At 42.1% G+C, this 17,256-nt stretch overlaps 1 protein-coding gene across 5 annotated transcripts in view; it reads left to right on the top strand.

The window, feature by feature from the left end:
- Positions 1-17,256, top strand: part of TOP2B (DNA topoisomerase II beta) — a 122,319-nt gene that overhangs the window by 25,714 nt on the left and 79,349 nt on the right. For 4 of the 5 annotated variants that reach the window (XM_005297078.5, XM_065583497.1, XM_024107360.3 and 1 more), the window contains one exon: positions 13,000-13,173. In XM_005297078.5, coding sequence (XP_005297135.2) covers positions 13,000-13,173 — 174 coding nt within the window. Of the gene's footprint in view, positions 1-3,030; positions 3,085-12,999; positions 13,174-17,256 lie in introns of those variants that run through there. The other variant, XM_065583496.1, reaches the window with a different exon arrangement.

The following is a 17,256-nucleotide window of genomic DNA, read 5'->3' as shown; positions in this document are numbered from 1 at the left end:
GAGAAAGTCAGCTTTTCCTGTTCTGGGCAGAGCAAAGTTTCTTATCTCTCTGCAGTGCCCATCAAGGGAAGGATGAACACTGAGGTTTACATGGCATATTGCAATAAGCAGAACGGAATCTGCACACACAGGTATCTTCATTCTTGGTAGTCAGTTTGATGAATTGGTGATTGACCTCTTTGCATTTGAAAAAGCAATAAAGTGTCCTAATGCCTCTCCATGAATGAACTCTCACAAACTTGGGTGATGAGAGAGACAAGGTGGGTGTGCAGCTTGAAAGCTTTTTTTTGTTTCCACCAACAGAAGTTGGTCTGTTTAAAAATACTACCTCACCCACCTTGTCTCTCTCATATCCTGGGACCGACCTGGCTACAACATTACTGCAGACTTGGATAATGTCACTTCTATGTGTCTTCCGACCTCTTCCATCGCACTGCTTCCCAGGACCATGCCAGCAATAGAAATCAGAGAACATCACTGAAAGAAGTCAACAAACAAAACGTACTCTTCTACTGGGTGAAGCATAGTTCATGGTTTAACTACCACATTAAACAACTGAACCATAGCCTTGCATTCCTCCAAGAGGATATATGAAAAAGTCCAAGTAAAAGCTCAAATCTCTGTACTATAATGTTCTCAGAATGTTCAGAAAAAACAGTATTGCAACATCATTTCACTTCAAGTAGTACAATAGAAAGAGGCATCTAGGGAAAGGCTGATTTTCTAGAATTACATAGCAGTTACTTTTCTAGAAGCAATGGCTTGGGTGGGTTTATAGACTATCCAAGGAAAATTTTGACATTAGCCTGTCTCAGTCACAGGCCTTTGGAAATGGAATTTCTTCACACTTTGGCAGGGTAGATTTGATTTAAATCAAATTAATTTAAATCATGATTTAAATCACTAGTCAGGAAGACTCGATTTAATCATGGATTTCTGCATAAAAGTGCATTCTTCTTGTTTTTTATAACCTTAATACATATTCTTCAGAACTCAGAGACAGATGTAGGTTTCATTTTTATAAGGTACACACTATACATTTTTAAAGTAATTTATTTTGAAAACTTCAGATTAGTTTTACAGCTATATCAGAAAATGAATGATTGGTTATTTCATTGAAAGGTAATGGAAGCAGATATTTATGAAGTCATTGGGAGGTGAACTATCTCCAATTAAACAGGATAATCATTAATATTTGGAGGATTTTCTTGCCATGCTGTATTAGGAGGAGAACATCACCAGACAGACATTTAAATTGTTTTATTTAATTAAAACAACAACGTTATGTATTCTGGATTTTTTTCTTAAACTGCAAACATAATATTTTAACAAAACAAGCATATGAATTTATGAATTTAGTTAAACATTCAAGTTTTTTAAAATCAGGTTTGTTTTTGTTAAAATTGTTTTTAACTAAAATAGTTAAATGAAATATTAAAAAAAAAATTGACTATGTCAGCCAGGTCAACATGAGAAACTTAAAATATTGGCTTTTGCAGGTAACTCGGTCGTCTTCTCCTTCATTTTCCTGTTTGTTCATAGTCTGGAAAAAAAAAAAAACAAGCTTTCCTGCTTCTTCAGGTCCCAAACGATTTCTCAATTTGGAATGAATTAGTCCAAAGGAAGAAAATATTCTTTCTACACCGGCAGAAGAAGCTACTGCTGTTAAAAGTGAGATTATCACTTCAACAGTCTCTGAATCCAAGTGTTTAAGTGACTTCTATCAGTTCACTGGTGTGACTTTCTTTAAAACATCATCAGCAAACATATATTTCTTGAATGGTTCACCTTTAGCTCTGAAGTTTATTATAGTTGGCATTATGGAGGGATGATTGCTGGATGTCCATGTCATAGCCAACTCCTCTTCTTCAGCAGTTAAGATTTGACCCTGGTACCGAGTATTGAGAATATTTGTATGAAAATGAGCTGGAGATAGTGCTTGTCCCATTCATTTTTTTAATGCTTGTAATTTAACTCTGTCATTGCATATTTCTCGTTTTAAGCTCTCACTCAGTTCCTTCCAAATTTCAACAGCGTCAGCAATAAAAGAGCTATTTCCCTGCATTTCGTTCAAGGCTACAGAAATAGGCTTCAGGGTACTCAGCATGTGTTCAACATTTCTCTTAAGCCCAATGTTGAGAACTTTGACTGTGACAGTGCCATCTATTTTTTCACGATTTTGTTCACAAACTGTCATCAGATTAGGCCAGTTCTTGATATATTGCTCAAAACAGTCCACTACTGAGTTCCATCGCACGTCTTGTGGGAGAGTTAGCTTGGTTCCTCCCACTTTTTTCAGAGCAGCTGCTGCAAAGTGGTTGTTATGGAAGTATTTTGCAATTTCAACAACGTTAGCCTTTATTTCTGGAAAACTGAAGTCTTTGGCTAGGAGGTGCATCAAATGAGCATTGCAACTGTATGTTATTAGCTTGGGACTCGCTTCACTTTCTTAATCATTTCTTCTCATCTTGGATACATTTGCAGCATTGTCTGTGACCAAGCTGTGTACTAGACATTTGAATTTTTTTCACAGTTTGTTATAGCTTTTACTGCTACTTCTTGTAAGTATTCTGCTGTGTGTGCATTTCCTGATGTATCAATTGTTTCTGTAAGGAAGACATTCACACACACAAGCACATACAACAGGATCATTGTGGACATTGCTCCACCCAGGTTAAAAATTTTACCCTCTAGACCTTTTGCACACTACTCAATTTTTCTTTCATACACTTTATCCAGCAATTTGCCTGCGACATCTGTTCTGTTGGGTGGACTGTCTCCTGGTCTTAATGACTGAACCATGTTAATGAAGTGTGGGTTCTCAATCAGACGAAAAGGAGAGTTTGTTGCATAAACAAACCGGGCAATTTTTTCATCGATTACCTCTTTTTGTAATCTGCTGGTTCTTACTACAAATTTATCTATGGTTGTTTCTGGATGATGGAGATTTTTTTTTCTTTTTGCTACAGGTGATATACTGTGGCTATGTGACATACATGATGTGACTAAAACACTATCATTGGCAGATAACTCTGAAACTAGAAAATGATGGTGATCTTGAAGGTGGATAGTCTTCAGAATCCTGTAAGTTGAGGATGGATTCTCCTAAACAAAATAAGTCAATGCAGTTATTTAATTATTATTACCATACTGCTCATTTAGTATTTCTCATTGTGTTCACTGATACTCAGTACTACTTTAAAGGTGAAATTGTAAAAGGAAGATCTGCCTATTTCAGCTATTTATTTTTTATCACAACTGCATCTAATATGATAGTACCATAGAGTAACAACTATATTTTGTGCTCAAATATGAGAATTCAAGAATAGTCCAGAAGGAAGACAGGCAGTCCTTAAGAAAGAAGTATGAAATAAAAAAGTTTACCAACCTGAAGATCCTGCATGTTCAAACATGTTCCTTTCATCATCTTCAACACAGCTTCCTCCTGAGAAGGAACACTTCTCATGATGTTGTTTCATTCGGGCAACCAGGCCTTGCATTTCTTTGTTGCACTGTTTGCATTTTGCATGCATGCCTGTCTTACCCACCAGTCTCTTTTACGGCCTGCTGCCATTATAGGTTTTCCCTTCTAGTGAGAGAATCATAGAATATCAGGGTTGGAAGGGACCTCAGGAGGTCATCTAGTCCAACCCCCTGCTCAAAGCAGGACCCAGTCCCCAACTAAATCATCCTGAATGGTATGGTAGATCTCAAATCAATGAAGCCTACACTCAGGTCTGGTCTATACTACCCGCCTGAATCGGCGGGTAGAAATCGATCTCTCCGGGATCGATTTATCGCGTCCCGTCGGGACGCGACAATCGATCCCCGAATCGGCGCTCTAACTCCACCAGCAGAGGTGGTAGTAAGCGCCGCCGACAAAAAGCGGCAGAAGTCGATTTTGCCGCCGTCCTCACAACGGGGTAAGTCGGCTGCAATACGTCGAATTCAGCTACGCTATTCACGTAGCTGAATTTGCGTATCTTAAATCGACTCCCCGCTGTAGTGTAGATGTACCCTCAGAAAGACCTCAAGACTTCTGGAATATACTGCTTAAACAGTTTCACTTTTGTTTCTACTGCCTGTCCCCCTTTCTCACATTTATCTCCAGATTTCTTCTCCTTGTCCAGATCTATTCCGCCCCCAACAATCTTCTATTCATCGAACTTTTTGAAACTTTGCACTTTTAGAGAGAGGTAAGGGATTGTACACAGATCTGCAGAGGGACAATAGGGTTGAGGTCTGTTATTTCTCACCTCTTATCTATTTATTTAAAAACATTTTTGCTGTTAACAAGCATGTTATCTCTGGAGACACAAATCCACAGTTTGATAACTGCAAAACTAAGCATCCCTGATAGTATTTTCTGACTGAGCACTAAGTCCCATTGGGTAGATAGGAAGATTAACCTAAATAATCTATACAGAAGCGCCTGGAACCCATAATATTGGGTCCCTTCCTAATCCATGAACTATTGGAACTCATTTACAGAACTTTTCTTAAACATTACATGACTATATTGTCTCATACTATAGAATTAGAATTTATAATCCCTATTCCATGATGAGATATCTTTGAGGTTTTTCCTTAAAAAGCATTTTATAAAAAAAAAACGCGATTTTAAATTAAAAAAATCTAATTTTTTTAAAAAAAGCATTGATTTTTATCCACCCTGCACTTTGGCCCAACTCAGGAAGGAGGGTGAAAATTAAGCATCCCCTGAAGGTAGTCCAGTCCCCACAGTAAACTAGCTTACTTTAATTTAGGGCCCATCTACATGGAAAGGTTATACTGGTACAAGATAAGGTGTGAGTTTAAACCAATATAGTTATATTATAAATCACCATGTTGACAATCTTATTTCAGTATGTGTACCTTTTTTGGGGAGGTCGGGAGGGGATTATCTTCTCTCTTTGGAAGGGGTTTAAGATGATCCAAAAAAGCCATTTTTGTTCTGGAATAAGAGCATTCACACAAGAAGTTATGCTGATATAACTACAATGGATTCTGTTTATTAGCAACCTCTTGCTTTCCAGCAAAAAGTTGCTATTATCTGTAAATTGCCAATAAGTGGAAGGCTAGTTGGGGCTGCAGCTTGGGAAGTGCTGGGACATGCCTTTTCTGTCTGCGTATCTGCAAAGTGCCATGCAACCATTGTTCAGCATGTCCCAGCACTTCCTTCTCTGGCTTCAGCCCAGCAAACTTGTCTGTAGGGCTGAAGCCAGGGAACGAAGCACTGTGACATGCAGAACCTGGGCTCCTGATGCAAGGGCAGGACACAGCCTGGAGAGTGCAGGGAGAGGTACTGTGCAGCTCTGTTGCCCCCCAGGATCCCCGCTCCCCATGGAAAGTCCTGGCATCTGGGCTACAGCCCCCCTTGCCACTGCTGCACAGGCTGCAGCCTCCCATCCCTGTCTGCAGCCCCAGGAGTCCGGCAGACGCTTCCTTATTAGGCACAGATACAAGCACCCCAGCCTGTTATCTTCTTTGTCGGCAGTGGGTCCCCAACCTGAGGAGGTTTGCTGCTGCCAGGGAAAGAGGTGCTGGGAAGTACTGATGCCCCCCAGTGCCAAGGCAGGATATAGGCTGGAGAGCACAGGGAGGTACTGGTCAGCCCTAGCGTTTCCTTTCCTGGCTGTGGCCCTGCCAACCTGCACTTTCCAAAAAAGTTGTTAGTAAGCAGTGTGCCTGGTGCCAATATCTAAATCCCATGTACATTAAAGTCAATGGGATGGGATCAGTTCCTGGCAAATGTTGCTATTAAGTGACAGTTTTTAATATTGGGATAGTGATTAAGCAGAATCGACTGTTTATAGGTTTAACTATGCCAGTACAATGGGTAAAACTTTCTCATATAGATAAGCCCTTATGCTGATTGCCAAGAGTCTCAAGGTCCCAGTCCTGCAGCCAAAGATCATTGGAACATAAAGGAGTGCTAGTCATGGCCTCTGAGGGCATATCTATGCTTGAAACACTACAGCAGCAGAGCTACACTTGTGTCGCTGTAACACTTCAGTATAGATACTACCTACACCACCCTTAGAAATCACATCTTCTTTGTTGGGCTATGTAACAGTGTGGCAAGACCCCGTTGGCTTCTACCTCTGATAGGCTCATAAAGTCACGCTGACATACTGGGTTTTGTAACCACTGGTGCACTTTATTCTCAGGCTTGTTCCCACCACGATTTCACCACGTACAAGTAACCCTTTGCCGACAGCGGGAGGGAGGGGAGAGCTACCTCCCTGTTTCCATTCCCTGCCTTTTCACTTTCCTCCTGGGGCTGGGTTCCTTCCCCTGAGGCTTTTAGGCAGCTCCAGGCTAATTATGTAGCAGCTGTCTCCGCCTCCCCAATTAGGGCCAGATTACCTCCAGCCCACTCTAATTTGTTTTCCCTAACGAGGAGCGGGTGTGACAGAGGGCTGAATCTGCAGCCCTTTGTCCCGTTCTCTGTCACAGGGTATGTCCATGAAGTATTAAATAATTGATGTAGTCAAATACAGAGTCTCACTGGGTACTGTGATTTAGCACTCAGGTCCTGCTTCTGGGTTTTACTGGGATCACTTTACACTGGTTTTACATAAAGCTAGCTGAATGAGCCAACTGGGAATTCCTTTGACATAGGAGGATTCCCTGGATGGCATAGAGATGACAGAATACCTGCATACTACCCCCTTTCACTGCCTTTGGCTTGGGGACATGCCTGGAGAGCCATTGGGTTTGACCCCTTGGGTTTAAGATAGTTGAGTGTAAGTTAGAGCAGCTGTTGGGCTGCTTTATCTTATAGCTCATGTGACTGAAGAATCATGGGTGGGGAAGGGCACAAAGGTAGTGTACTCTCAGCTGGTCTGTCCTCCCACAGTTGCACTGAGTTTAGAATCAGAGCCCAGGTATCTGTATTGGTAAACTGGTTAGAGAGAAATGCATTTGCTTCTTTTTGTGTAAACTTCCTTTCTGGACTCACCCACACAGTCCTATTCCATTCTTTCTTCCTTCCCTTTTCAGAAAACATGCTTGTTGGCCCTGTTGGTTTATTGATGCTTTTAAGTTGCTTCTAAGTCAGTGAATTGGCTGTGTGAGAGAAGACTGTTTCCTATACCAGGAGAATATTGCCAGAATTATGTCTCTTACTAACTTCTCTGCCAGTCAGGCAAATGTGTAATATGGCCCCAGATATCTTTGTGGGTGATTCCAATAAAAAGAATACTTATGTACAAATAGGGATAAACACCATAAAATTTCTGTATCTGGTCATTCACTAGATTTGCCCTAGCTGACTCAGAGAGGTGCTTCAGTAAAGCCTGCTGCTCTAAAAGGATTTAACCTCTCCTTTGGAGTTTATGTTGTGGGAAGGAAATATTTAGCTTTAACCAGGGGTTGATCTTTGTGAGATGCCCTGAATTAGCACATTACTGGAAGACTTGGCCATACTTCTCCTCCTCCCGCTACCTCCCAGTTATGTGAACTGTTCAAGTTACAACTGTGATTTGATTGTCCTCGCCTTACACCAATGGATGGGAGGTTGTGTCTGTTTTCTGTCATTGTAGCTTTGCCACCTATTTTACTGCTGACGGTCCTGCATCCAGCTTAGCTTCATCATAAACCAATGTAAACCAGGGTTGAATCCAGTCTTAATTTCTCAGTGGGCTAAACAGGATGTGTAAATTATGTTTGGTGTGCTTTAAGGCCTAAATTCCAGAAGACATTCCTGTTCAGGACAGCACTTTTACCTGTTCTTAAGCCCCCCTAAAATCTATTAGGGCCTAACAGTTCACACCAAAATTTAAAGGAATATATATATTTATCTGTTTGGAAAACCATTCCTAGAGAGTAGTTATCAGTGGTTCACAGTCATGCTGGAAGGACATAACGAGTGTGGTCCCATAGGGATCAGTTCTGAGTCCGGTTCTGTTCAATATCTTCATCAATGATTTAGATAATAGCATAGTAAATTTGTAAAGTTTGTGGATGATAACAAGCTGGGAGCAGTTGCAAGAGCTTTGGAGGATAGGATTAAAATTCAAAATGATCTGGACAAACTGGAGAAATGGTCTGAAGTAAATAAGATGAAATTCAATAAAGACAAATGCAAAGTACTCCATTTAGTAAGGAACAATCAGTTGCACACACATACAAATGGGAAATGACTGCCTAGGATGGAGTACTGCGGGAAGGGATCTGGGGGTCATAATGGACCACAAGCTAAATATGAGTCAACAATGTAACGCTGTTGCAAAGAAAGCGAACATCATTCTGGGATGTATTAGCAGGAGTGTTGTAAGCAAGACACGAGAAGTAATTCTTCTGCTCTACTCTGCGCTGATTAGGCCTCAACTGGAGTATTGTGTCCAGTTCTGGGCACCACATTTCAGGAAGGATGTGGACAAATTGGAGAGAGTCCAGAGAAGAGCGACAACAGTGTTAAAGATCTAGAAAACATGACCTATGAGGGAAGATTGAAGAAATTGTGTTTGTTTAGTCTGGAAAAGAGAAGACTGAGAGGGGACATAACAGTTTTCAAGTACACAAAAGATTGTTACAAGGAGGGGGGAGAAAAATTGTTCTTCTTAACTTCTGAGGATAGGACAAGAAGCAATGGGCTTAAATTGCAGCAAGGGAGGTTTAGGTTGGACATTAGGAAAAAGTTCCTAACTGTCAGGGTGGTTAAGCACTGGAATAAATTGCCTAGGGAGGTTGTGGAATCTCCATCATTGGAGATTTTTAAGGGCAGGTTAGACAAATGGTCTAGATCAGGGGTTCTCAAATGGGGTCAGGACCCCTCAGGGGGTCGCGAGGTTATTACATGGGGGGTCGCGAGCTGTCAGCCTCTACCCCAAACCCTGCTTTGCATCCAGCATTTATAATGGTGTTAAATATATAAAAACATTTTTTTTTAATTTATAAGGGGGGGGGGTTGCACTCAGAGGCTTGCTGTGTGAAAGGGGTCACCAGTACAAAAGTTTGAGAACCACTGGTCTTGATAATACTTAGTCCTGCCATGAGTGCAGGGGACTGGACTAGATGACCTCTCAAGGTCTCTTCCAGTCTAATGATTTTCGTTGTTTAGAGTAGTGTTAGTTGAATGAGTTCAGAGTTAATACATTTAAACACAGAATTGAAATTCACAGTGTCCTTATCTCAGAAACAGAAAGAAGCCTAATTTAAAGTACAGTAACTCCTCACTTAATGTTGTAGTTATGTTCCTGAAAAATGCAACTTTAAGCGAAAAGATGTTAAGCGAATCCAATTTCCCTATAAGAATTAATGTAAATGGCAGGGGGGGTTAGGTTCCAGGGAAATTTTTTTCACCAGACAAAAGACTATTTTATATATATATATATTACCGTATTTTCCGGCGTATAAGACGACTGGGCGTATAAGACGACCCCCAACTTTTCCAGTTAAAATATAGAGTTTGGGATATACTCGCCGTATAAGACTACCCCTCTTCCAACGCACACCAAAAAAAAAATTAAAAAAACATCAGATTTGATTTCAATATGGTAATTTTAATTCAAATGCTTATGACATGCAGGTACTTAGCAGGAAAACTGTCACTTATAAACATAAGGCTGTTTGTCATCAAACATGTAAACATAAAACAGTGCAAGTGGATTAAACTTTTCCTAATTCACTCTGAAGCTGAAAGGAAGGATAAGACAATAAACCCATGGGAGCTGCCATGCTGTTTGTTTTCTAAGCTGTCAACCAAACTGGAACTGATGATGATAGGAGGAAGATAACAAACAAGAGAGAGAGAGCAAGTGCCGGGCAAGTCCCTGGCAAGTTAGCAACGCCCATCATAACTGCAAGCTACGGTATTTTTACAGGTTTTGCTGGCGTGACAGTTTCCCTTTAAAAGCCTTCAAAATCCTCCTGTTCGTCATCTGATATCATAAGTACATCAATGACATCTTGTGATACATTTGTAACGCAGTCATCGTATGGATCGAATTCCGTATCAGATGGTGTGGTCTCAGCTTCGGCTTCCTCTTCATCTTGCCACAAGTAGTCGTCCTCCATACCATCTAATGAATTTGATATGCCACACTTCTTGAAAGACTTGATTACTGTTTCTGCATCAATATCATTCCAGGCTTTTATGACAAATTTGCACAAAACAACCAACTGTAGAGCACGCATGTTTCCTCCTTTTGTGAATGACTTTTCGCCGCTAACCATCCATTCATTCCACTGTTCTTGAATGCGATCTTTAAATGGCTTGTTTAGGCACACATCCAGTGGCTGTACCAACGATGTCAATCCTGCAGGAATAACTGCCTCATCTGTGTTTAGTCTTGCAAGCATTTGCTTGGTGCTGGGAGTTACATGAGCCCTGAACATATCCCACACCAGTAGACTACATTTTTGAATAAGTCCACCTGGTCGCCTGCTCCATACATTATCAAGCCATAGCTTTACCCCTTCTTCATCCATCCAGCCTTTTTCATTCACATGTACAAAACAACCAACAGGGAACTTGAATTTCGGCATTGTTTTTCTTTTAAAAATAATCATTGGTCTCAGTTTGGCGCCATCAGCTGTGCACCCTAGTACCACTGTAAAACTGGACTTCTCATGTCCTGTTGTTTTAATTAAAATTGTTTTTTCACCTTTTTGATGGACAGTTTTATTTCCAACCATATCAAAATTCATTGAAGTTTCATCCATATTTCCAATACTACTTAATGCATAGCCATGTTTAGTGCGCTGTTGTATTACGTATCGATGGAAACTATTTACTTTGCTATCAAGATCTGCAGGTAATTTTGGGGCAATTTTCATCTTTTGCCTCAGTACCATATTATGCCTTCCCATGAATCTAGTACACCAGGATACAGTGGCCTTAAATCTGTTGCTGTGATCTGGGTTAGATTTGGCCCACTGAAGTGCAAACAAATGTATTTTATTTCGTGTCACTACATAACCGTTTTGGCGATGCTCATTCACCATGTCTGCTACATGTTTTTCGAGTTCTGGCCAATGTGGAGTGCCTCTTCTTAATGCACACTTACCCCTTGGCATACTCTTTAATGCTTTTTCATTTGCTTTCCAGTCCCGAACCATCTTGTCTGTTACTCCATATTGTCTTGCAGCAGCGCAGTTATTATGTTCCATGGCAAAGTTTACAACTTTAAGTTTGAAACTGGCTTCATATTTCTTTCTTCTTGCTGGTGGAGCCATGATGGGGTTTTGACTGTTGGACATTTGTATACTGTACTGTATGTACTGGTGCTATACTGTATGAACAGGTACAGATACTGGTGCTGTACTGTATGTGGTACCCAGTATACAACAACCAGCCAATCACGGCAAGCGATGTACCTTACCGGCGATTGGCTGGTTGTTGTATACAAAGCCTGCTTGGATTGGTCAGCTCTCCCTGCCTGCCCAGCCCTCCCTGTCTCCAAGACTATCAGAGCGGTAGTGCAAACACGCCTCTTTCACCCGTCTGGCCCGCCCTTGTATCCTATTACCTCCTTCTCTGCCTCTCAGATCTCGCACATGCGCGCCTGCGCCGCTTCACTGCAGTCCTCAGGAGCGAGATCTGAGAGGCAGAGAAGGAGGTACGGTAATAGGATACAAGGGCGGGCCAGACGGGTGAAAGAGGCGTGTTTTTCTGGGCACAGCGCCGCTCTCTCTTTTTTCCATACCCCGGGCGTCCCGGACACCTGCAGCTTGCTCCGCCCTGCACTTACACCTTCCCGGTGAGGCGCCCCCTCACCTCGTCATCGGGCGGGGATGCGGCCGCGGCCGTTTTTGAGCTCCCCCCACCATATGCGGCGACCGCAGATTCTCCAGTCCGGCTCGGAAGTTTCAGCAACCGCCCTATAAGACGACACCCGGCGTATAAGACGACCCCCGACTTTTGAGAAGATTTTCCTGGGTTAAAAAGTAGTCTTATACGCCAGAAAATACAGTATATACCACACACACAGCGTATAAGTTTTGAACAAACTGGTACACAGCGATGATGATTGTGAAGCTTGGTTGAGATGGTGAAGTCAGAGCGTGGGATATTTCCCAGGGAATGCCTTACTGTTATTTGATGAACTAACAATCGGCTGAGCCCTCAAGGGTTAACCCATTGATGTTAATGTAGCCTCACACTCTACAAGGCAGCACAAATGGAGGGAGGGGAGATAGCATGGCAGACAGAGACAGACACACACACGGTGAGTGAGAGAGAGAGACGCTCATTGCCCCTTTAAGTACGCTGACCCCACTCTGAGTACACTGCCTCTTTAAGTAGCTCAGCAAGTTGAGACAGCAGCTGTTGCCAGCACGCTCCCTCCGTCCTGAGCCCTGTTGTGTTGTCCCCCACCCGCTCTATGGAGATGGGGTAAGCGGGGTGCAGGAGCGGGGGGAAGGGGGACACCTTGACATTAGTCCCTCTCTTCCCCTGCCCCCTCCGCACAGCAAGCAGAGGCTCTGGGGAGCAACTCCAAGGCAGAGGGCAGGAGCAGCACATGGCAGGGGAGGGACAGCTGAGTTGCCAGCAATTGATAGCCTGCTGGGCGCCTGCCGCACAGGGAACTTAGGGAAACGGGGAGCTGATGGCGCTGCCAGTCCACCCTGGTTCCAAGCCCCCACCAGCTAGCTCCAACGGGTTGCTCTTCCTGCAAGCAGTGGACAAAGCAGGCCGCTGCCAAACAACATTATAAGGGAGCATTGTGCAACTTTAAATGAGTGTGTTCTCTAATTAATCAGCAACAACTTTAAGTGAGGAGTTACTGAATTCCTTTTGTAACATGCTGTTTTACCTTAATATATCACACAAAGAGTATGTTGCAAGAGGTTTAAAACCTGTGGGAATTAGTATGCAAACCATCTAGTAATATGCTGAATTATTTCTGTAACCAGTGTTCTGAGTTCAAGAATTTAATTTGAAATGAATCTCTAAATTAAGATTTGTTTATAGCTTTAGAAAGTTATAAAGATGAATTGTTAACTTTATAAACTAGATTGTTAGTAACATGCCTCATTCTCTTTTTTTAGACTCTATTTGATAATCAGAACAATGCTTCAAAAAAAGAAGAGTCACAAAACGTTAGTAAAAATGATAGTTCAAAGAAGATGTCAGTTGAGAGAGTTTATCAGAAAAAGACTCAACTTGAGCATATCCTCCTCCGTCCTGATACGTACATAGGATCAGTGGAACCTTTAACTCAGGTGAGTTTCCATTAAATTTACAGTTTTCCTGGTGTTCTGACATTTCAATGAAGAAATTACTGTTGTGGCTGTTTTATTCCAGAATATCATGTTGAAAGCTTTTATAGTTTGTCCATGCATGCATTGAAATAGGTCAGGAGAGGCATTTTTAGCAGTGTTTGATCCTTTTGAAACAACATATGCTCAGAGAATTTGATGGAGCTCAAATCCAGGATGCTGATAGTCTTAATTTATTTATGTTATTGTTTTCTTTGGATGCCTACTATTTCATATTCAATACTTGATGAGTTTACCTGCCTCATTTTTAGATAGAGAATAGAGAGAAGACTCTTTATGGGATATATCTATATATGTGCAACATTGTTTAAAGAACTCAAGACATCAGCAAAAGGAGTGTGTGTGTGTGTGTATACACACACAGACACACACAGACACACACACCTTTTGCTGATGTCTTGAGTTCTTTAAACAATGTTGCACATCCCAGGAAGCTATGGAGGTTCATCGTGAAGCTCTCCTGAGCTCAGCTGTGATTTCCCCTTTAAAAAAAACTCTTTAATTTTCTCCAAATGTTTCTGTTTCTCTCTCTGTCCTAGCATAGCAACAGCAGTCTGGTTGGGAGAAGGACTTTACTGAAATAGGGCGTAAAGCTGGGGAGACCTATAGAAGCAGCAATTTTTTTCTATCGTGGGTTGCAACAGTAGGGAGTTCAAAGGGCCATTGTTTTGTACTCATGACTTCAGCAGCAGAGCTAGCAGCTCTCTCTGCAGCAGACAACCACATTGTTTGGGGAAAATTTCAGCATTTGTGGGGCATCTCTTGGCATTTGGACACCATTGGAAGCCAGGCTCTGCCACCACAGATCCTACCCTGAGTGGCCAGCTTCAGCTTTCAGTCCATGGGCAATAAAATGTACCAACTGGAACCCCTGAAATGACTCTGGTGGTTCATTCCTTTTGCGTCAAGTGCCCAGGGAGGGCCATAACACTAATATCCACATGTTCACTATCACATTCAAAACAGATGCGTTCTGAGAAGAACACAAGGAAGGTGTACAGACAGGCACTCCTCTCACCAGCTCTCAAATTTAAAGTGATTCATTATCTAAAAACGCTGTTGATTTGGAGGAGAATCAGTTCTCCATTTACCTACTGGGGAAACACCCCCACCCCTCTGGTCCCGATTTGTGACAAATTTCTCTGAAGTTATCCTTAAAAAGTTAAACTGCATAGCTTTACATGGTCTAGAATTATTTAATCCTCCTTGAAGAGTTCCAGAAATCAAAGGAGCATAGCTTAGCTGCTACAGGGTCTAAAATTAAGAAACATATGAAGCTTTATAAAGTTAAGAGGTGCAGCCCCTCCTCCCTGAAGGATCTAAGGAGGCATCAAAAGCCATTGTCTCTGCTCTCCTGTGAGGATAAGGAGACTTCCAGCTTCCCCTCAAAGCACTCTCATTTGGACGGCTCCAGAACTCTGTTCATCCATGGTGAAGTGGAAAAGTTGGCGAAACTCATTCATTCACTTTGAAAATAGATTTCAGTAGTTAGGATGAGATACAAATAGGGCAAATCTGTCTCATCCTTGAGTCTCTAGAGCAGCGGTTCTCAAACTGTGGGTCAGGATCCCAAAGTGGGTCGGGACCCCGTTTTAATGGCGTCGCCAGGGCTGGCTTAGACTTGCTCAGGATACAGGACCCCTGCCTGGGGCTGAAGTCCTTGGGCTTTGGCTTTGCCAACATCCTGAGGAAGTGGGGCTTTGGCTCTGCAATTCCCCCCTCCCCTGCCGGGCGGTGGAACTTGAGCGGGCTAAGGCTTCGGTCCCCCCTCCTGGGGGGAGTAATGTTTGTTGTCAGAAGGGGGTCATAGTGCAATGAAGTTTGAGAACCCCTGCTCTAGAGAAAACTGTGGACACAAAATGATTAAACTCAGAGGGAGCAGCATTAACAGAGCTGCCATTAAATTATACTAAGTACAGCAGGACAAGTCATACAAATTCTCTTTGGCATCCTGAATTTGTTATGTAATACTGATTACTGATTTATATTATGGTAGCCAGTTCCTTCTAAAATGGCCTTTTCTGAAACCTAACACCGAATTATCCAAAGGGCTAATAGAATTACAACTCACACAACTAGGTTGACATCTACTTGGTGAGCAGAGAGATCTCATGTATTAATTATTTGTAGTACAGTAATGCTCAAAGGACCCAGTCAGATCTGGCCCTGTTGTACAAACACATAGTAAGAGACTACCCCTGTTGTGAAGACCTTACAATCTAAATAGACAAGATGGACAAGTGGCAGGACAAAGGGATGGAACATAAAAGTAGAGTGACTGTTGGTAAAAGTCATGCTAATTACTTTTTTGTTTTGGTTCTTAATAGGTAAGTAGGATGAATAAATAGCAAGGGAATAGACAAGACAGAGAAAAGGGGAAAAAAACATTGAGTGGGGGAGAGGAAGGAAGGCTGTAGAAAGGCCTGGAGAATGGGATTGAGCCCTGGAGCTGGAAGATTGTGAGGGATTGGGTAAGAGGATGTTAGAATAACATCCTAATTCTAAATTGAAGAGAGCAGTCTGGTGATATCACAGGAGTCTGGGGAATGTGAGGGCAGGCTCCTGCCATGGGAGTCTTTGTCCCCAGTAGATACTGCTATACTTCCTCCAAGCTTATAGGCCTGGGGGTAGGGCTGCATGGGGCCTGATGCCCCAGGAAGATTTCCCTTCCCCCCCAAAAGCAAACAAACAATGTGGTCTGGAGGGTTCAGGAGGAGTCCAACTGGATTTTGCCTCTGCTCCCAGTATTACTACTGGGAGAGTGTCTTTTGCTCCTGGGGCTGATGCTTTACTTTTCAAAGTGCATGTGTCAGGGTTCCCTCCCCACTCTGAACTCTGGGGTACAGATGTGGGAACCGGCATGAAAGACTCCCTAAGCTTATATTTCACCAGCTTAGGTTAAAAACTTCCCCAAGGCACAAATTCCTTTCCTTGTCCTTGGACGGTATTGCTGCCACCACCAAGTGATTTAAACAAACATTCAGGGAGGGGCCACTTGGAGCCTTATCCTCCCCAAAATATCCTCCTAAGTCCCTTTATCCCCTTTCCTGGGGAGGTTTGAGAATAATATACCAACCAATAGGTTAACAAAGTGAGCACAGACCAAATCCCTGTTTTTTAGGACACTGAAAATTAATTAGGTTCTTAAAAAAAGAATTTTATTAAAAAAAAAAAAGGTAAAAGAATTATGTCTGCAAAATCAGGATGGAAGATAACTTTACAGGATAAATAAAAAGATTTAAAACACAGAGGATTCCGCTCTGACTTTGCTTCCCAGTTACAAAACAGGAATAAAATTACCTCTTGGTCTCTCTCTTTGTCCCGAGAGGGAACCCCAAAACCTCCTCTCCCTCCCCCCACCCCCCTGATTTGAAAGTATCTTCTTTCCCCTTCGGTTCTTCTGATCAGGTGCCAGCTAGGTTAATTGAACTGATTAACCCCTCACAGGTAAGTGATTCCGTACCTCTGGCTAGGAGGGATTTGATGTTATTGCATACATAAAGGTTGTTACCTTCCCTTTATATTTATGACAGTATGTCATTGGATAAGAGGGGCCCTGAGAAGCCACACTCTTCTCCTAATCTAGACAAGCATTGTATGAAGAGAGATATTATATCTATCTATCTATCTATCTATCTAAAAACTGCCATATGTTTCAATACTGACTCTTTTGTCCGGTACTAAAACAAATAAATAAAAATAAATCCTTCCCTGCTGACAAAAAAAATCTTTCCCTTCTCCTTTGGAAGAAGAGTCCTGTCAACCTAGGTGTGTCGGGGAGGTAGAGTAGCATCTGCCTCAGCAGTTTAGTTCCTTCTTCAAAACCACTCAAAAGTACAGTATATTGTTGTCTCAGAGTTTTCTTCTCCCTGAGATCTTTACCACTATTTACAACTTGCAAAAGAAATTTCAAACATGAAAACGGGGGCGGGGGCTCAAAACCAGCAGATTGCCCATTTGTAGTAAAACCATTTTTTGTGGAGAATGCAACTGAGACTGGTTCTCATAATTGTGGCGTAAGTTCAA

The sequence above is a fragment of the Chrysemys picta genome, chromosome 2 (assembly GCF_011386835.1).
Source record: "Chrysemys picta bellii isolate R12L10 chromosome 2, ASM1138683v2, whole genome shotgun sequence".
In the NCBI taxonomy this organism is placed as follows: domain Eukaryota; kingdom Metazoa; phylum Chordata; order Testudines; family Emydidae; genus Chrysemys; species Chrysemys picta.
Note: the sequence above shows the minus strand (reverse complement) of the source record. Positions and strands in the feature narration are given on the sequence as shown.